The sequence below is a fragment of the Leptodactylus fuscus genome, chromosome 2 (assembly GCF_031893055.1).
Source record: "Leptodactylus fuscus isolate aLepFus1 chromosome 2, aLepFus1.hap2, whole genome shotgun sequence".
Lineage (NCBI taxonomy): Eukaryota > Metazoa > Chordata > Amphibia > Anura > Leptodactylidae > Leptodactylus > Leptodactylus fuscus.
The window spans coordinates 97,057,583-97,079,604 of NC_134266.1; the positions used below are offsets into that span (position 1 = coordinate 97,057,583).

Genomic DNA, 22,022 nt, shown 5'->3' on the forward strand with positions numbered 1-22,022 from the left:
AGCTCAAAGGGTTAAATCAAGGATCCAAATATAAACACTTCACCTTATGTCCTGAGGTCACTGGCCTAATGCCACGCCAACAGGACAAAAGGGATATTATAACATATATCAGAGCAACAAACCTAGTACAATAGGGAAGAATAGCGGAAACCCAGACGAAGGCAGGCGTGCCGAACCGCACGTCGGGTGAGAGCTGGCAGACACCTGTGCGCCCCATGTCCCTCCACTTACATTCACTGCTATATGGGTAAGACAATTACTTTTTCCTCATATACTATTCCTGCATGGATTCCTACAATAATATAGGCAATAATATAGGTTTACAGTGCATTTAGTAGGAATACATGTGTCGTAGAGATACTATGTGTGTAACATTTGCTAATATATACGGTACTTGGCTTGTACCTTATTATTGCTTTCTTTTTTGAACACATTGTATTCCATGCAGTATTTATGTATTTTATCATGGAGGTTTTATTTCATGGGGTCGCAGAGTTTCTTTTTCTGCTGACTCTTTTTTTGTGTATGTTTCCTGCATCCCCTACATCAATTTTGTATATGCATTTTAACCCCTTAAGGACCAGGCCATTTTTTGGTTTCGCATTTTTGTTTTTCCCTCCTCACATTTCAAGAGCCATAACTTTTTCATTTTTCAGTTCACAGAGTCACATGATAGCTTATTGTTTGCGGGACAAATTGTACTTTGTAATGGCACCATTCAATATGCTGTGCAATGTACTGGGAAGCTGGAAAAAAATTCAGAATGAGGCGCAATTGGAGAAAAAATGCATTTGCGCCATTTTCTTATGGGTTTAATTTTTACAGCATTCACTGTTTGGTACAAATGACATGTTACCTGTGTTCTACGTGTCAGTACAAACGCGGTGATACCAAATTTATATAGTATTTGAAATTTTTTGATACTTTTAAAAAAATGATAAACTGCAAAATAGAAAAAAAAAATTGTGTCATCATGTTCTAACACCTGTAACTTTTTCATATTTCCATGTATGGAGCTGGTTGTGGTGTCTTTTTATGCGGGACAAGATGACGTTTCTATTGATACCATTTGGGGAAAGATCCGATGGTTTGATCACTTTTTATTCAATTTTTTATAGGAGGCAAAGTGTTGAAAAAAACGCTTTTTGTCTGTTTTTATTTTTTTTGCCGCTACGCCGTTCGCAGTACGGGATAAATGTTTTAATATTCTAATAGTTCAGGCATTTTGGAGCGCAGGGATACCTAATATGTTTATGTTTAATGTTCTTTAATTACTTTTATAGCTGATCTAGGGAAAGGGGGGTGATTTGAACTTTTATATTTTTTTTATTTTTTTAATACTTTTAAAAACTTTTTTTTTTCTTCTGTTACATTTATGATCAGACCCCTTAGGTACCTTGAAACCTAGGGAGTCTGATCGCTCATACTATTCACTGCAATACTACAGTATTGCAGTGAATAGGAAAATCGCAGCACTTCTATTAGACGATGCCTCTGGCGGAGGCAGAGACAAGCCTGGAAGCCTTCAATAGGCTTCCGGCTGTCATAGCAACCGATCACCGCCCTCTTGTGACGTTCAGGAGGGCGGCGATCGGCAAAACATGGCGGCGCCCATGCCGCCGGCGCCGTTTACACACTGCGGTCACGTTTGACCGCAGTGTGTAAAGGGTTAACAGCAGCGATCGGCTCGGGCACCGACCGCTGCTGTTAGTGGCAGGTCCTGGCTGTATGATACAGCCGGCATCTGCCGTGTATGGAGCGAGCTCAGCGTGTGAGCTCGCTCTATACATCCCCATGCGACCCATGACGTACAGTTACGTCAAGGGTCGCTAAGGGGTTAATAGTGGATTAATAAAATAGATATTTTGATTACTTTGAGTCATATTGTTTATGACAATTATTTTGAGTGTCTCATTTACCTAGCTTTGGTTTTACTAACCTATATCAGAGCAATGTCCTTCAGTAATACATAGCACAATAGCTTTCTAAACTGCTATAAACAACTGCCCATCATGTTTCATCCATTAGACTCATCAGGGACCAATATAATAGCAGGAAAATGGCAGTAATAACTGCTTGTGAAAATGTCAGTATCACTGCAGTAACAGCATGATCGCTCTGATGCCGGTGGTGGTCATTTCAGATGCATGGTGTGGCTCTCCATTGACTCAACTATCCTTTAGGTTACTGAGGGCTGGCTCTCATCTAGACTCAGGAACCCCCAGTAAGGGCTAGTTCACACGTGGGCAAAGGGGAGGTTTTTGACAGCGGAATTCGCTTCAAAAACCTCTCCTTTAACATGGTGGTCTATGTAGACCACTAGCTTTTTTTTTCCTCCTAGCGTTTTCCGCCTGAAGAAGCGACATGACCTTTCTTCAGGCGGAAAACGCCTGAAGAATTGCATAGAAGTGAATGGGAGGCGAAAACCGCGCGGTTTTCGCCTGCAGTTTCTATAGCACATATAGGAAAAAAAACCCTAGCGAAAACCGCTAGCGAAAACCGCGTCAAAAACCTCGTCAAAAACCGCGTGGAATGCAAAAAACAGCGTCAAAAAAACTCCTCGAGGTTTTTTACCTCGCACAAATAAGCTAGGCGGTTTTCACATGTGAACTGACCCTAAGAAGATCTTTAGGGCCCTGGGAGGATGCCCTTAGTCTTTTCCTATGTCCTGATGGTGTCCAGTGGTGCAGTATGATATCTATGTAAAGTATGATTATGTGCAATGTTTTATTATGGAAATTATTGTACACAATGTAACAGTTTGGCGCATTTGATCATTGATACTGTATTAGGAACTGAAGGTAACTCACTGCATTTACCTAGAACACAGTTTTCCAACATATGTTTTGAGTTACCCAATATGCATTGCTTTGCCTCACATTAATTGTATAATTGTACAACTTCATTAAATTCCCCAATTTATACACTGCTTTACATTGCGAGTTCACTAAAATGTATTTAAAAAAACAACATAAAAATATGGTCTGCAAACAGTTCTGATATTTTATAAATATGCAGGCAGTTTACACTGTATCCAGCAGTGAATAAAGTGCTACATATATATACATATATACATACCGGAGCTATAGCTGTCAGTGGATGACTGAGATATTGAGCGTGACAGGGATCTACGCCCAGTCTTAGTTGGAAACTTGCTAAACTCCTGCATGTCATCTGCAAATTGGATCTGCTTCAGGGAAGATAAAAAATGTATATAAATTTATTATCTAGCAGCCCTTTCGAACTACATAGAGCAAGTCATCAATAAACTATATAGTTAAAAAAGACAATATTTCTAGATTTTGTATACAGACTTCCCTGTGGACACGGGCAGACTCAGCCATTACCACTCAGTCTATTTCAGGGGTCTCAAACTCGCGGCCCAACTTTGGCCCTCGGGACGATAGTTTGGGCCCCCGGCGGGCGCTTAACTATGGCGGCCACCCAGGAGTCGGGCGGCCGCCATAGTTGCCGGGTGTCTACTGTCACAGTAGACACCCAGCGCGAATGCCTCCGGTCGGTGCTCGCCCTCAGGCGCCTTGGTCATTTTGCCTGGAGCATGCCTTGTAAATGCCATGCCTGGAGCCTTGTAAAGGTTCCCTGGCCGGTCTGCAGTGATTTTCTTTTGTAGGCTGCTCTATGCAGCCTGCAAAAGAAATAATTGTTTTGCAATGTATTGCAATGCATTGGCATTGTAATACATTGCATCAGTGATCAGACCCCCTGGGGTTCAAGACCCGTAGGGGGTCTAATAAATGCAAAAAGAAATTTAAAAAAAGTTTAAAAAAAATATTTAAAAAATTAAAAAGTTTTAAAAATTCAAATCACTCCCCTTTCCCTAGAACACATATAAAAGTAGTTGAATACTGTGAAAGACATACATGTTAGGTATCACCGTGTCCGAAAGAGCCTGCTCTACAAATCTATAAAAATATTTTTCCTGTATGGTAAACACTGTAGTGGGAAAAAAAAGAAGTAATATCACGAGGCAAACATAGCACTTCGCCATGCTTGCTATATAATATCTATAAGCAACATGAAACTGATCTGAAATCCACATGGAGAAATGTGTGCTGTATATGGTACAGCATTGATTTACATAGAAATCAAAGGAACTCAAATTTCACATCACATCAACACACCCTTATCGGGGCCCTACATCTGGCACTATTGTTGGAAGCCGGGTGCTTTTATAACAATTATTAACTTAAACCACAGACACATTGTGTAGCCGCTACCTACTACTAGCACTATTGCTACTCCTTACCTGCAGGTCCTTACAATCCATCTGCTATTATACAGGTGAGCTGTAGTAGGCCAGGCTGCCTATTCCATGTGTGAAGAATAAAATCCTGTGCTCTCAGAGCAGGAGCATGTGCTGCCTGGTATTACCCAAGGCATCTGGTTGGGCTTTTATTAAGGCCAGAAGTCACCGGGCTACTGTTCTGTCCATGTGTCAAGCAGCAGCATTTAATCCAGATACAGATAAAGGCTGCTAGTAACACAGCAGTGTCTACTCATGTAACATCACAGCTCACTACACCCTTGTGAGCAAAATTTGCAGAAATGTTATGTATCATTTTATATTCATAAAATTGCAGTCTACTGTGTCAGAAGATCTCAAAACACATTCCAGTAAAATAAGGTCATGGAAATAAAGGTCTTGTAAGCAAGTATGCACATTTCAGGGAACATTTGTGTGTATAATCGACATGACCCAGGCACTTCAATCTACGCTGGGAAGAACATTTAGTATATGCTGCTCAGCTAACATTAAACTTATGCTGGGCTCAGAAATCTGCAAAATGTCCATTATGATTCATTCCAAGCTATGTGAAAGTTCTGGAGAAATAAGAGCTGTTCTGGAATCCACGTGCTGTCGCATCAGCAATGCAGTACAGGAATCAACACACTGAGCACAAGTGGGGGAGCTGGGGATTAGCAGCGCGTAATCCTAACCCTTCGCATGGGCCTGAGCAATGCTTAGCAAATTCTAAAAATATTAAATATATCCAAAGCAGCTTAAAGAGGTTCTAGAGTTAAACCAGCATCAGTCAGAGATCTGAACAATGGGGGGAGAAGCACAGAGTCTTACGGATTATAACACAAGCACTCAGAAAGCAAACGTGGGGGCAGGGTGCCTGTACAACTATTATACTACAGTCCTAGACGTCCATTTCACATTGCAGGTAAATAATAGGCAGCCAAGAACGTAATATATGTCAAACAGAATGAGACAGGCACAGAAATAAATATGTAGGCCACAGGCATCAAGAGATCAGTCTTGTAAGTGTAATGTATTTAGTATCTGAAAGAAATATACACTGTATACACTTCACAGTGACATTGGTTGTGTGGCATAAAGATCACAATGAAGTTCAATATTACAAGTAATGATTGTAAAGGTGGACACAATGCAACATGCAACACTAATAAAAAAAAAAAAAAACCTTGATTTTTGGTTGCAGATCGCATGCAACTTTAATGGCAATGCACAAACCAAGGTGCGCAAAGGGTATATTCACAGTGGTCACTATAAAGTCATGGGGGCCAACTCACTGAGATTTACAATATTGATGAATGAGTTTTAAATAAAGCTATTAATTTGATTATTTATTTTTGGATACTTATATAGCACCATCATGTTCCATTATGCATTACAGAGATATTGTGAACACTGTCCCAATGAGGGTTCAATAATACGAAAGGCCTTTCAAATAACGTACAGGGACCACAAAACTACCGTGAACAAAACTAATAAAGTATAGGATAGAGTTCATGACCTATTATAAAGATAACACTTTTATTTTTTAAAATTAAAAAATTCAATTAGGGAGACAGAACCCACAAAACGCTCCTGCTTCGATCTGTTATGTAGGATAGCGGACTGCACGCTTCCTTGTTCATGGGGGTCTCTGGAATGATTTATGGGATGGATGAATGAATGAATGATTTAACTCAGAAATATTTGGTCTATTTATGTCAACCAGAAGACTGGCTAAGAGGAGACTGAACCCCTGTTAACCCAATATATGGGAGTGAGCCAAAATAAAATCTGTTCCTTTTACTATAACAGTATTCCAGAGGTCATAATATTGATGACTCTTTGTGACCTTATGGGCTAATCAATGTATCCCTATTTAGAAGCCTCCAATGCACGTCTTCTAGTGCCACTACGAAATAGCACAATATAGTGGTTGGTATATACTCTGAGGCCCTGCATAATAAGTATAGCATGCTATATGGACTATGTATGTGGCTGCCAATAGGCTGTGTATATATGTCTCTACTCCAAAATAGTGAGAAAATAATCTCCACCCCAACCATACCCTCACCAACAGACTTCAGTATTCTATGTTTTGTGTGATCAGTCTCCCTAATTGAATTTTTTAATTTTCAAAAATAAAAGTGAAGTTTCCCATGTAGGGTTCACAATCTAAGTTTCCTATCAGTAAGTCCATGGAGCACAGGGGGAAACTAGAGTACTCAAAGGAAACCCACAAAAACATGGGGAGAACATACAAATTCCTTACAGATACATTGCAGACACTGCTTTGTAAATACCCCAGTGCAAAGTGTAATGCAAAGGCTCAAAATGTGGCCAACGATAAGGAAAAGCACAAGACTTGTTCACTGCAAGGACTGTTAATCTGTGGAATAGCCTAACCCAGTAACTGGTCAAAGCAACAACAGCTGACAGCTTAAAAAATGCTTGGAAGTATTTAGAAGTAAAATAGCACTGATACTTATGGAAAGGAATAGAATACACTTATGTCAGCCATGTCCTTTACCATCCTTTGGTTGAACTTGATGGGCATATGTCTTCTTTCACCTGTACTATCTTAGTTAGCCATTAAAAAGGTATCAACTACTGAAGACTCAAGGTTTTTGTTTTTTTTTATATTTCCTACCCACAGGCTAACACAGTAAGAGAACAAACATTTTCCTTATGTTACTGTGGAAACCAAACAATTATGTTGCAGCGGCTTTTCTGTGGGATCGCACCTGATGGACTAGTGTTTGCACACCACATGTATAGAGGAACCTTGAACTCCAAAGACTAGGGGTGAACTAGACTTTCTGCTGCCTAAGGCAAAAATAAGCTCATTATGCAAACAACTATCTTTGGTTGCATAATGGGTTCCCCAGATCTTAAAATCCCCTTTTTTGGCCTCCACATGATATACAACACCTTTTTTTTTGGTCCACCACATAACACATGATCCCTTTTTCTTCCCCCGCACACACAGTATATGTATAAAGCAGAATATATGCAGCTCTGACCACCATGGAATGACCTGTATATGTATTACTGGATCTATTGTACGAGCAAATGGGCTGCACAGAGAAACCCCCGGACTGTTTCACAGGGTAGGCAATAGACAAAAAAACAAAAAATTACTCTAGCATGCCCAATTATATATAAAATCTAACTTTTACTTCAAAAATGTAAAAACATAGTACAGACATGGATCCAGGCACGTACAAAAAACAGATAAGCTTATCTGTTTTTTGTACGTGCCTGGATCCATGTCTGTACTATGTTTTTACATTTTTGAAGTAAAAGTTAGATTTTATATATAATTGGGCATGCTGGAGTAATTTTTTGTTTTTTTGACACATGGTACATGACCACTTTTTTCTTGCCCCCAGACGGTATATGATCCCTTTACCTGATCCATCAAACAGTATATGACCCCGTTTTTCTGGCCTGTCACACAGCCCAGTCCAAATTCCCTAGCCAACCTCTGTCCTCCTTTGCCTATACCTCTAAGCCAGCACAGGACAGGGCTTTTAAAGCGGCCTGTCTTGGGCTGGTTTAGGCTAAACAAATTGTCAAAATGCTGCCCACCCTAGGATGTCATGAGTTGCACCGCTTGGGGTGGTTGGCTCATGTCACCTTATTATAGGTGTGCCCCTGGGCAAGACCATAATGTCAGTTCCATGCTCATCCTTCCTTGGACCATTTTTGGTAGATACTAACTACCATAGTTGAAACATCCACAAGACTGGAGATGCTCTTTCCCAGTAATCCAGCCATCACAATTTGGCTCTTATGAAAATCACTTAGATCCTTATGGTTGCCCATTTTTCTTACGTCCAGGACATCAACAATACTGATGGTTCACTTGTTGCCTACCATACCCACCCCTTGACAGATGACATGGTCACAAAATAACTAAAATTGTTAAATGTTTTAATGTTATGGCCAATCTCCACGATAACATTACGATCTGGGTGTATCACTCAAGATATTCATTACGGATCAGTTGCCATCACAGCATCTATGGGATGAATACAAAGGGAATTCACTTTTAAGAACCAAGGCCAGCAAGCAACCTGATCACATGGACATCACATGTTGCTTTTATATGGGGGAGTCAAGGGTCTAATAGAAAAGGCCCAGAGCCAGGAAGCACTATATTACAAAAGTTATTACATAAAGCCTTACATCCCCCTTAAATCTCATCGAACTGCGTTGGTGTTAGCGTGTCATCACTTCCAGCAGGAAAAGCATTAGTGGGCTCTGAGGGGATTCAGGAATGTTCCAAGTCACCATTTACACACAGAGGCTTCATTAAAATGTCTTATTGTCCTCTCTGACCTTCGTCATTTGCTCTTGTCTGTAGGACTGAGGTTTAATCAGTGGTCAGAGCACAACCTTTTCTCTACTACAGCAGCACAATATGAACCCACAGATCTGTCATTTCCTAACCGCTTGTGGGTAAACACAATGTAGACAAGCTCATGACACAGACCTTTCTCACTTGGCATAGCTCAGTGGGCCTCACATTGTAAAATGCCATAATAAATTATAGTGTCTATATCTTGGAATCTTGGACACTCACTGTAAGTGAGGACTGCATTAGACGGCCTAAACTGGAGGTCAAGTGAGGGGGCATTCACACTTGCGCCTGCTGTCCGCCTGCCGTGATTTGTCCGAAATTACACAAAAACAGCCTGCGGATGGCTTGCATTCGGTCAGTTTAAAAACCCATTTATCTCGGGGCCACACGGTGGCTCAGTGGTTAGCACTGCAGCCTTGCAGCGCTGGAGTCCTTGGTTCGAATCCCACTCAATGAGTTTTTAAAGCAAACCGCCGGTGTCCGTATGCAGCCTCTCCACCGTGAAACCGCTTTTTTTGCACAGACACAAAGTCGGACATGCACAAGACTCTGTGTAAAAAACGGTTTCACAGTGGAGAGGCTGCATATGGACAATCTGGGTCCCAATTTTTCTGCAATATCAGCGGAATCACGACGGGCAGACAGCAGGCGCAAGTGTGAACGCCCCATTAGTGTAACCCCCCCCCCAAAAAAAAAACAAACAAACAAAAAAAAACAAAAAAACAGCCACTAAGTTGAATAACTGCAGAACATGATCTCTGTAGTTTACAAACAGGGACAATACTGAATTCTTTATAGAGGTTTGTCACCTTGATCGTCAATAACATGGCTTACAAAATGTAGGTAGGTGGAGACCTACATAACAAAGGATGTATTGAGGAATGGAGTAGAAGAGTAAAATAAATAGCTTTAGTAAATAATTACAAGTTAGACATCTTATGTTTATTCCTAAAGGCTGCATTCATACAACATAGCATTAGAAAAAAAACATGACATATCATTCAGAGTGCAAGGTCAATTCTACTTCATAAGCTTAGCAAACACTGGATCATACTGAACACTAGATAATGGGATCCGCCAGTGTCTGGCTGTGTGTAATCACTGGAAGACCTGAACAATAGACACCACAGCACTGGTATAAACCTAACATAACTCAGTCTAACCCCACATTCATAAAACATAGTTTTATCCGTGAAACTCAGCCTGTGTGTGTCAGATTTACTTCTAGTATTATAGTTATCTATAGACCTGTGTTCTCTGTGTAGGGCCTGTGCTTACTACAGCTCAGCAACTATACAAGAGGACAGAAGTTGAGCTGTAGTCACCCAGCACAGTCTCTACACAGAAAGCAAAGCTGTCCACTTCCAGCTCCATTCTCCGTATGGCGGCCAATGAGAACAGCCTATGCTAAGGGCAAATATCAATATCATTTGCTTGGAAATCCCCTCTAAATACGTTGTATGGTTTTGAAGGTAAACAACAATATCTCCAAAAACGTGAGGCCTTTATTAACCATCATGTTGATAACTGGGCTGATAAAGGGGTAAAAGTGCATGTTAGTACTCTTCTTTTTTTTTTCTTTTCCAGCTAGTAAGTTTCCATGCACGCCGACGTGTATCACATGCATCAGACTACATATTCTCTGTAAATTGTGTCTTATTAAACAAAGCCTGTATACAAATCTTTATGAGAAAACAGGGATAGAGAAAAATATCACTAGAGCATGTGCCAGTGGCTGAGATTCTGTCAATACCAAAAGACAACGTAAAATCATTTGCGTCAAAGATGCCTGAGAAACATTTATTAAAATGCAAAACAAGCCAGCCCCACCATAAATAATACCAAAAATAAAAGAACTTATGGACTAGTTCACACAGGGCAAGAGGGGGCGGATTTTGGCGTGGAATCCTCCTCAAAATCCGCCCTCTCACAATAGCGGTCTTTTGTCCGCTAACGGAAAAAAGAAGCAAGCTGTCCTGTCTTCAGGCGGATTCCGCGACTGATTCAGCCTGCGGTGTCCGCCTCGCGACAGCACCCTCCATTCATTTGGGCCTAATCCGGAGCGGAAAGCTGCAACGGGATGCCGTCGCTTCAGCCGCAATAGAATGTGTACATGCAGAATCCCCGTCGTGTGAACTAGCCCTAAGTGTGTAAGGTAATAAAATAGAGCAAGAGAAAAAAAAAAAAATACACCAAAAAGTGTACACTCAAAATGGAGCTAGAAAAGATATATACAAAATATTTTTACTTTCTCTTTACATAGAAATTTAAACCATCTAAGGGTGCCTTCACACGGAGTTACGCTCCGTGCATTTTGTGTGTAAAAATGTGTGTAAAAATACACGTGTAAAATGTAGCAAGCATTGAGTTCAGTGGCTTACGCGCATATTTTTGCGCACATAATTTTATAAAATATGCGCATAAGCCATTGAACTCAATGGATTACTACATTTTACACGTGTATTTTTACACACAAAATGCACGGAGTGTAACTCCGTGTGAAGGCATCTTAAGGCTGAGGCCCCATGTTATAGAAATGCACCGTTTTTGTTGCATCTTTTGGATCCAAAGTCAGGAAGGGATTGAGCAGAACGTGGAAGTACTGTATAAGGACTTCCTATATATTTCCCATTCCTTCTGTAGCCACTACTAGGTTTGGCTCAAAAAACCACAGCAAAATCTGAAACAAAAAAAGCAGAGTTTCTGCAATGTGGGGCCTTTAGCCTAAAAGGATAGAATGCAACCCGTAAGTGAATTATAAAGCACTAATAATAATCTGACATCAAAGGCACATTAGTACCTAGACAATCACAAAAACAGAAATACAGTATATGGAACAGCAAACACTAGAACAGCTCAACATAATAGTGCATAGCAATCCAACCAATCAAAAAATACTCTGAATATGTCAATACGTCAATATAGAAAAGTGAATGTGTATAACAATAAATATAGACATTAAGAACTGGTACCAGGGCAATGGAAACAGGAGCCCCATTGGAATGCTTCATAGTGGGCTGTATTCTCCCTTTTACATAATTTTTTGGGGTAAAGCAACAATTCAGCATTTGTATATGTGTTTCTGCCTACTTTTATGGGGGTGCACTTTTTATGAGTGATCTCTCTCTGGTTCTACTATATTTAATGAAAGGCCACATAGCAATGAACACGCTATTCTATACGCTATAATGTTAGGGCACAAGGACTAAAAGCAAAGCTGTATACTGTATCATGCTTGCCATTACTGTATCATGCTTGCCATTACTGTGCCATGGTGGTAACACTGACCGCTGTGGCCAGAATCCTACACAATGCTTCAATCTGTACATGGCTCTATATGTGACAACCATGTGCCTTCATACAGTATTGCTATAGGAAGTGTCCTATACACATATAAGGCCTCCTGTGACCAGGTAGAACATTGGATTGTTGTCATTAAAGTAATTAGCACTAATTAGTCATTACACTTGGCAGTGGCTTAGTGACAGGACTAACTGGCTACAATTTCATATACTGGAGAGAAATGGCGACTGTCCTTGAACCTAGTACAAGAAAGAGCTTTCTAAGGTTTATCAGGTAGCACAGAACAACATGGAGAAGGAAACAGAAAAAGACCCCCTGGGACAGGAGGATGGGGGGAAGGGATGACGCCCACAATCGTCAGGGCTAGTGGGTGTGGCGAGTGAATAAGTGACGTCATTACCTTCTTCGGGGTCTTGCTGACAGCAGCCATGAAAGAGAATTTGTTGGATGCCTCTGCTTCGTCAAGTGCAATCGCGTCAGGGGTCGTCATCTTTCTGTAATCGGTACGTGTTCCCCAAGTAGTTACGGAAGATGATGTGTGTTACTACCGGAATAAGTGACAGGAGCACCGGGAAGAATGGACGTCACGACTGCGTATTACCTCATCGCGTCAGAGACTGGCAAGAAGAGCTGCGCGGATAGTGTGGGCAACGTTGTGGTGGGAGCGATCACTAGAGGGCGCTTGAAAGACGTGGTTGCAAAGTGTGAGCAGCTGTTATATTATGCAACATACTGGATGGAATGTGCAGGCAGTGGAGGTCACTAATAGAGTTACATTCTAAAATGGCTACTTTCTATTATATTCTATGTATTAGCTAGTTCTACTTCTACTTATCACATATATACTTATTACATATATAAGGGCATATTTGTTATGCCTCATAAGACAGTTTTCTGGCATACATGACATAAAGAGTTGCAAATATTTGAGCAAACCGCTGAATTGCTGACATTGATCACACCAGTCTTCATAAATCTGTGCCATAGAGTCTATCTCATAGATTATAAGCTCTTCCGGGAAGGGTCCTCACTCCTATTATGTGAATTGATATATTACACTAGGTTCACACTAGCAATCGGGGTTACATAGTTCAGTTCTGCATGGGGATCCAAAAGACGGAGAGCCTGTCCACTTAATAAGTGGTGAACCGTGGAAGCACGTGGATCCCATAGACTATAACGGGGTCACAGGATTTCCGCTGGTTTGATACTGAAATTTTCAGTGAGAAAAGTCTTCGTTGCAAAATTTTTCTCTCCAACGATTTTAGGCATAATCTGCATTGAAGTCTCCTATGGAAACTCCAAAGCAGATGTCAGTCTTGCCTTTCTCTGTAATGTCTCATTTTGTTTGTTCTTGGACCCTACGGTTTGTAAAGTGCTGTGTTATATAAATAAAAATGTATCGTTATTACCTATCTGCTGATGTAAAGTTTAAGGGATGGGGTTGGGTTAAAGGAGAAACATCAAGTTTGGCTTCCCAGCTCTATATATTAAAAGTTTATCCAAGTTTGTTTTTTTAACGGATGTCCTATCCATAAGATCAGTCATTAATGTTAGATTGTTGGGGGTGACTAATCTGACTAATGGCAGATCCAGTATTTCGGTCCAGGTGCAGGGCTCACTTGCCGGACTTTTAATAGTGACAACTGTATTACTATGGTAGTACTACTCTTAAGCTGCCCTGGACCATTAATATCTGCAAGACACCAATCTAGTTAGGGCTAAAGCCCCACGGGACGACCTGCAATTATAAAGCGCTGCGGGAAATACTGCGGCAGGAACACATCACGGTTCTTCCCGCAGAGCTTTAAACAGAAAGTTCACAGAGTTCACTGACTTTCTGTTACTATGATATCTCCAGGGAAGCCGCCGGCATTTCTGTAGACATAATTGACATGCTGCGATATCCAAAACCGCACCAAAACTGCAAGCCACTTCAGGCCTGCGGTTTACAAGAAACCAAGAAGACAGACACAAGACATCTGCTTCTTGGCGTGACGTGATGCCATGACATCATCGCGCCTCCTACACTGAGACGCAGATGTCCTGTGCGCCGTTATCCTGGGTGAAGAAGAGGAGACAGGAGCTGCATCAAAGGATCGCAGGTAGATGAGCATAACTTCTTTTTTTTTTTTTTTTTTTTTTTAGAAGAGTTTTAGGTATTAAAAGGGGTCTTTAGGAGGGAGAACTATATATATATTAAGAGGTGTTATTTATATAAAGGGCTATTAGGGGCATTATTAACACAAGGGGGTTATTTATATAAGCGCTATTAGGGGCATTATTAATACAAGGAGAGGGTATTTATATACAGGCTTTTAAGGGCATTATTAACACAAGGGGATTATTTATATACAGGCTTTATGGGCATTATTAATACAAGAGAGGTTTATTTATATAAGGGCTATTAGGGGTAATACAAGTAGGGTTAGTTATATAAGGAGGCATTAGGAATCATTGGTGGGACTATTAAAGGGTTATATTATCTTATAAGGGAGCGTTCACACTACCATCATCAGAAGAACAGGGTTTTTCTGTCCGCTTGAGAAGTCGGACATCTTCACTTGTGGACAGGGAAGGACAGGCACGGAGTGCAAAAGAACGCACCCGATGCCCATTGAAATGAATGACAGGTGTCACGGACACATCTAGTGTCCGCTCCTAATGTCCGTGACAGATTTTGAGCGGACACTAGGAGCGGACACTACCTGTCGGACACCGACGGTAGTGTGAACGCCCCCTAAGGGGGTGGTTGTTTATATAAGGGCTCATTAGGAGACAGCGGGACAGCAAATGTAGAACTGTCCTGCTGTCCAAAGGAGGGCCTCACTACCATAGGGCCTGATGCAAGTGGGCAAGAAATTTAGATGTTTTAACAAGGAATCATACCCTTACTGGCTTTCCTGCTGTTTAACAAGTATGTGAGTTCTCTCCTGTGCTTATCATGTTCCTCTGCCCATCTACTCCCTTCTTTCTCTTTTTAATGTTTCTAGTTTTGATGGTATTAAGCGGCTTGTTACTACTAAATACTTCCAGTAATAAAGCCCATAAAAGGTATGTAATATATTATAAGCATTTGTGCCAGAAATGGAACAAAAAGTCATCTCTGATGAATTCTCATTTGTACTGACTAATATACTAAATAATTAGGAATAGGGTGACAGTGTCTTTAAAATGAGGTGTAAATAACAGTCTCGGGACACTTCCACTTCCCATATATTTATGAATTTGTCTGACTCAGATTCTATTATGGAAGAGGGTAAATGTCATGTGCTATATGACTGACTCTTCTAATGATGCCTCTGACCACCCTCTATTTCCTGTGGAAAATAGTGAACAGCTCCTCAAAGCAATTATTCAGGATCAAATGTTTCAGGGCCTTTATGACAACAAAGGAGACGTTTTTTCCAATCCACAAAATAGTTAAGAAGTTGATTTAGGCTAAGGCCCCACTGGACAGAAACACTGCATTTTTGGGCATTGCAGAAACGCAGCAGAAAAAAACGCTACATTTTACAGTACCAGCATAGTGAATGCCATTTTGTCTAATCCTAGCCCCATACTGCGGATAAAAATGCTGCGGAAAAGCTGCATTTTTGAAAAACGTTTGTGTTTTTTCAAAAACACAGCATGTCAATTATAGTTGTGGAAACGCTGAGTTTTTCTCTCCATAGATTTCTATGGAGAGTGTGAAAAACGCAGCATGATAATGTGTTGCGGAAACTCCACATCAACGCCGCGGAAAAGCATCAAAATCCGCAGTCAAAAACTCAGTGTTTTGATTGTATGAGGCTAAGGCTCCACAGGCTGGAACCGCAACGCTAAAGCGCTGCGGAAACTACCGCGGCGTGAGCGCATTGCGGTTCTTCCTGCAGCGCTTTGAACAGAAAGTTCACAGAGTTTTCCTCTGCGGACTTTATGTTACAATTATATCTATGGGAAAGCCGCTGGCGTGTCCGCGCTGTGATTTTTTCTGCATGGGGTTTGCATGAATCCAATCCACTTTGCAATTACTGTGAAACACTGCAATTTTTCCAAATTGCGGCGTTTCCGGCCTGTGGTGCCCTGGCCTAAATAGCAGAGGACCATAATTCCTTAGGATTTTCAACATAGCCTTTCAATTACCTTTATTGCACATAAGAAACTCGAGCAAAAACGCGATGAAAACTCAACAGAAAACTCATATGAATTTCCGCAGCACAAAACTGAAAAACGCGATGAAAAACGCATGTACATGTGCGTTTTTTCCGCGACAGAAAACACAGCATTTTCTCTGCATTTTTTTATGCTGCGTTTTCGCCCAGTGGGGCCTTAGCCTAAAGGGGATTTCCAAACATACAACTTTCTTAAAACTCGAACAACCATGCTGATGACTGTACTGTACCTGAGACTTCACCCACCTCCACTGTGACTTTACCCACCAGTGACTTCTGCTCGTATTATACCTATTCAGAAAATGCCAGTGTTTCCGCAGGTATAATTGACATGCTGCAATTTTCAAAAATACAGGCGCTATTGCAAATGCAGCTTTTCCACTGTAGATTTTTGTTCTGCAATGTGTGGATAGGATTATCCAGAATCCCATTTGCTGTGCAGGTACTGTAAAATGCAGTGTTTTCGCAAGTTGGGGCTTCAGCCTTAAAGGCAAAGACCTGCATAGAAAAGATGTTGGCTTCCTTTCCTGTTCTTAAAAATGTAATTGATATAAAGGGATTGTGCAATCCCATTTTTACTGGTGACCTTAGCTTCACTTTGCAGGGGAACATGTTCAGCAGACAGTGTGCACGGTGGAGAAAATAATTTTTTAATCCCCTCTCCTGTGACTTCAGATAACCCAAGGGAAGGGAGTACCATAGACTTTTGTTTATGATGTTATCCCCTTGTCTTGACTGGTTGCCAGTGGATACGACCATGAATGCAGAACTAGAGTTGAGCGAACAGTGAAATATTTGATATTCGTTTCAAATAGCCCCTCAATATTCAACTATTCGAACGAATAACGAATGCCATTTAAGTCTATGGGGAAAAAAACATTAATCTCAGGGGAAACCACTATTTGACTCAGGAGAGTCACCAAGTCCACTATGACACCTCAGCAAATGATGACAACACCTCTGGAATGCAACTGGGTCAGCAGGGGAAGTATGCCTGGTGGCATCTAACATGCCCAAGTCACAGTATTACGCCACTAATAATGCGGGAGCTGACTTTTTCCCATAGGAATGCATTGACCAGTGTTGATTGACCGAATGCTGCTCTGAAAAACAGGCATGACATCCGAAAAACCAAAATGGGCTCCAAAACCCAAAATAGCGCTCCTTCCTTTTTGTGCCTGGCTATGCCCAAACAGCAGTTTATACCCACATATGGCATTAAGTACGTTATCCTGAGTACTCCAGTGTCATACATGTGGCCATAAACTGCCATTTGGGCACACAGCAGGGCAGGGCACAGATGTGAAGGAGCGGGGCTGTGCAAAAACAACATAGTGTACAGAAAGTAAATCTAAATCTATACTCCAAAAGCTAAAAATATGCAGCGTTTTTTCTCTTTTAAGCCCTGCTCTGTGCCCAAGCAGCAGTTTACACCCACATATTTAATTTTTTGTCCCTGAGACAGCCCACTAGGTTAGGAGTGCATGCCTCTGATGACAAAAAGTGGCTGCAACGTATTAGGCACTGAAATAGCATATTTCTTAAAAATTTTAATTCTCACTTTTTGTACATTAATTTTTGGAAAGCATTTTTAGGCTCAAAATGATATTACCCTTTGATACGTTTATTGAGGGAGGCAGTTTCTAAAATGGGGTCACTTTTGAGGGGATTCCATTGTATTGGTACTTTAGGGGCTCAGCAAATGGGACGTTTTTTTTTTATTTTTATGTCCCAATATTAATAAGATCTATGAAACAGCTATGTGAAAATATTCACTATACCCCTTGATATGTTCTGTGTGGAGTGTAGTTTCCAAAATGGGGTCACTTTTACGGGGTTTTCAATGTATTGGTACTTAGGGGGCTCTGCAAATGCCACATGGCACCTGAAAACTATTCTATCAAAATCTTGCTTCCAAAAGCAAAATAGTGCTCTTTCCATTCCCACCATGTACACATACAGCAGATTATGACCACATATGAGGTATTGCTGTGTTCAGGAGAAATTGTTTAAAGGGGTTGTCCCATCACAAGGATCTTATCTATACTGCTAGTTTATGTGGATTTAAGACTCTTCCTAAACACATTGATTTATCAAAACTGCTTTGTTTGGCCGCTATCTTAATTTATTCACTTCATTGTTTACACTCCGTTTCTATGGCTCTTTGGATTATCTGCTCATTTGTCAAGTGATGTAGCTGCCTGCTCTCAGGGTGGGAGGGAGGGGCTGGGAGCAGCTCTGAGCTGTTTGAGAAGCTCCGCTACTTAAATGACACAGATAGGCGAGGTGAGAGCTCGGTTTAATTGAATTTGGCTGATAAGGGCTGAGATAGGCTGATGTAGCAGAGCTGGATTTGAGTCAGTTTGCATTACCTCTGTATGTAATGCAAACTGACTCAAATCCAGCTCTGCTACATCAGCTTCACACTGTGGTAATTCATTTACAACCAATCCCGTGCAAGTAAAACCCCGCCCACCTATCTGCTGAGAGAAGCAGGAAGTGAAGAGAGCACAAAAGCCTGCAGGTTAGTGAACAAGCATCATGGGAATACCCCTTCACAAACTGTGGGGAGCATTTTCTCATTTAATCCCTTGTAAAACTGAAAACTTTGGGGATAAAGTGATATTTTAATGGCGATGCGACGGCGAGGGTTCAAGTAAACAGGATCCTCTCGGAACCTTTTCCGCTGCGGAACAGCACTCAACAAGGCTGTCCTCTGTCACCACTACTGCATGCCGAGGTTATGGAGCATCTAGCAGTGGCAATACAGCCGTTTCTGGACATTCATGGCCTTCAGATGGGCAGCCGCCAGGTTTAGGTGGCACTATATGCTGACGACCTCTTTCTTTACGTGTGTAAATTCCAGGTGTTATTCCCATCTATCCTATACAAGTTCAGCTGCTTTGGTCACCTAAGCAACTTTAAAGGGGTATTCCCACGTCACATACTCACCAGTCTTCGTTGCTGTGAAATCTTCTGTCTTCCTGCTTTGTTGTGTCATTGGTGGGCGGGGTTACATATGCAAAGCCAGCGGTGAGATGGTGAGACCAGTAGATGGTGAGACCAGTCTAGCCTTCACAATGCGAATACAGACCCGGCATCTGCTGTAATAGAGAGGCGGATGCCGGGGAGGGTTAGACGCCGGCACAGGTGCCTGCAACATCGCTATGCTCCTGCCCTGCATGAAGCCAGCAGCAGAAGGAGCGAAGCTGTTATTCCGCTCCTCCACCCCCCCCCCCCCCCCCGGAATAGCAGCATCGCTCCTGCCGCTGCTGGCTTCATGCAGGGCAGGAGCATAGCGATGCTGCAGGCATCTGTGCCAGCGTTAACCCTCCCCGGCATCCGCCTCTCTATTACAGCGGATGCCGGGTCTGTGTTGGCGGCCCCTTCCCCCCAAAGGGTAAACTACCCCCCCCTTCCAGGCTCGCTCCCGTGCACTTAGCCCCTCCTCCCTCCCCCCTCAGAGCAGTAGATACATCACTTGACTTATGACCAGATAAGTCAAGGGATGTGTAAAAAAAAAAAGAATAAAGTAAGATAGTGGACAAACAAAGCAGTTTTGCTGAAGCAATGTATTTAGGAAAAGTCTTACATTCACATTAATCAAGCAGTATAGATAGGATCCTTATGATGGGACAACCCCTTTAATGTAAATCTCTCCAAAAGTGAGGCCCTCAACGTCACGTTACCCTTTGCAGCGGTAGCTCATCTTGCAGATAACTTCTGTTACATGGCAAAACACTTTCCACAAATACCTTCATATCCCCCTGACTCTTCCTACTTGTATCAACTTAATTATCTACCATTACTTGAGACGATCGCAGAAATATGGCACATATGCCTTTAACTGGTTTGGCCGTATTCACACCCTCAAGATGGACGTGGTTCCTTGACTACTGTATCTGTTCCAGGCACTCTCTATTCCCATTCCATGTATTTTCTTCACTAGAGTTCAGTTTTGTTTGGGAGATTCATGTGGGGCTCAGCACAGAGTAGAATAAAATATCAGACATTAACCTGCTGCATAGATGGTGGGGATGTGGGCCTGCCGGATCCTAGACTTTATTACCGCTCCGTGGTTTGGCTTCTTCTTTTTGACTGGCGCTACTATAGTGCACATAAGCAATGGGTTTCTATCGAGGTTCACCTGCTCTCGGTTCCTGTTCTCTTGTTGTCGTGGATTCTGTCTCATTTTCATCCGAGATCTGCCGGGCACTCATTCCTCTCTTTACATTTCCTTAAGACCTGGGATTCGGTGTGCTCCAGCGTGAGGGGCTAGAGTTCCTGGCCTTCTTAGTTTCCTTTTTTGTAATCCTATGTTATCCCCAGGTTATTGCATAGACAGATTCTGTTGTTGGTGAAGCGGTGAAAATGTTAGACTTAGGCAGCTGGTTGGGGACCCACCCCTTCCTCCGTTGATCCAGCTGCGCACTTGTTATCCAGAACTCCATTGGCCTTACTGGAGTAGAGCCTTCTTGTGGAAATTCTCCTTGTCTCCTCTTCTCTCCATAACTATGACTGACCTGGAGCACGTCATCTCCTACACTGATTCTTTCCTGCGAGCACTCTTGACTCCAGTAGCGTGAGGGCACCGAGGCGAACTTTTGACATGCGCCCCCCCCCCCCCGACACCGAAGACCTCGACCGGCCCCCTCCTACGCATTCCTGCGCGCTCTATTATGCCCCATAGTGGCCCCTTCACACAGTATTATCCCCCATAGTGGCTCTGCACACAGTATTATCCCCCATAGTGGCCCCTGCACACAGTATTATGTCCCTTAGTGGCCCCTGCACACAGTATTATGTCCCTTAGTGGCCCCTGCACACAGTATTATCCCCCATAGTGGCTCCTGCACACAGTATTATGGCCCTTAGTGGCCCCTACACACAGTATTATACCCCAAAGTGTCCCCTGCACACAGTATTATCCCCCATAGTGGCCCCTGCACACAGTATTATGTCCCTTAGTGGCCCCTGCACACAGTATTATGTCCCTTAGTGGCCCCTGTACACAGAATTATCCCCCATAGTGGCTCCTGCACACAGTATTATACCCCATAGTGGCCCCTGCACACAGTATTATCCCCAATAGTGGCCCCTGCACACGGTATTATCCCCCATAGTGGCCCCTGCACACAGTATTATGTCCCACTGTGGACACCCATAAACAATTATTATACTCTGGGGTCTTTTCAGACCCCAGAGTATAATAATCGGAGACCCAGGGGGAGAAAAACATAAAAAAAACTCTGTTACTCACCTATCTCCCGTCTCCAACGCCGTCGGCCTCCGAAGTAGTCGATTTTCAATGACGTCAGACGTCACATGACCCGGGACGCAGGCCGGGGTCATGAGATGTCAGACGACTAGGCCGAAGCCTTCCCGGATTGTGAAGAGGTAAGTAACAGTGTTTTTTATGTTTCTTACCTCTCCCGGTCCGCCAATCATTATACTCGGGGGTAGCAGCTGTCGCCGGGCCCCTAATGTCCCGGGCCCTGTGGCAGTAGTTACGCCACTGCTTGATTCTTTACAGCATTTTTCTCTGAGACGCTACTCTTGGGTCCCCCTCGTATACAGGCCCCTGGGAGTCATTCCTTCATGCAGGTCTTTCCCCTGCTGATTTGAATAGGTCTTTCCTGTTCACACATAAGCTTCTGTTGTCTTGCAGTATGCAAGAAAACTATTTCAAGATTCTGTCTCTGTGGTACTGGTGTCCTGACTTTCTCCACAGAATTTATTCTGCTGTGACCGGTGTTAGCGCTATGGCACTGAGAAATGTACTCTATATCACATCTGGTGGTAGTGTGATGTTCTTAGGCCCCTCTGGGACACTGTGTTTGCTAAGGTGTGTGGTCGCACCGTCGCAGCAACTCCCCAACTGGCCCTTCTTTCAGTTATTCCTGGCAGGATTTCTGCAGCAAAAAAACATCTGCGGTAC

General features: G+C 42.4%; 1 protein-coding gene across 4 annotated transcripts in view; it reads right to left on the reverse strand.

Moving 5' to 3' along the window:
- AHCYL1 (adenosylhomocysteinase like 1) overlaps positions 1-12,579 on the reverse strand; it is a 37,230-nt gene extending 24,651 nt beyond the window's left edge. For 2 of the 4 annotated variants that reach the window (XM_075264220.1, XM_075264221.1), the window contains exons 1-2: positions 12,331-12,579; positions 3,079-3,187 (exon numbers count right to left, since the gene is read on the reverse strand). In XM_075264220.1, the coding sequence (XP_075120321.1) occupies positions 3,079-3,187; positions 12,331-12,420 (199 nt within the window). In that variant the 5' untranslated portion in view covers positions 12,421-12,579. Of the gene's footprint in view, positions 1-3,078; positions 3,191-12,330 lie in introns of all 4 variants that reach the window. The other 2 variants (XM_075264217.1, XM_075264218.1) reach the window with 2 other exon arrangements.
- Between the last annotated feature and the right edge of the window lie 9,443 nt (positions 12,580-22,022).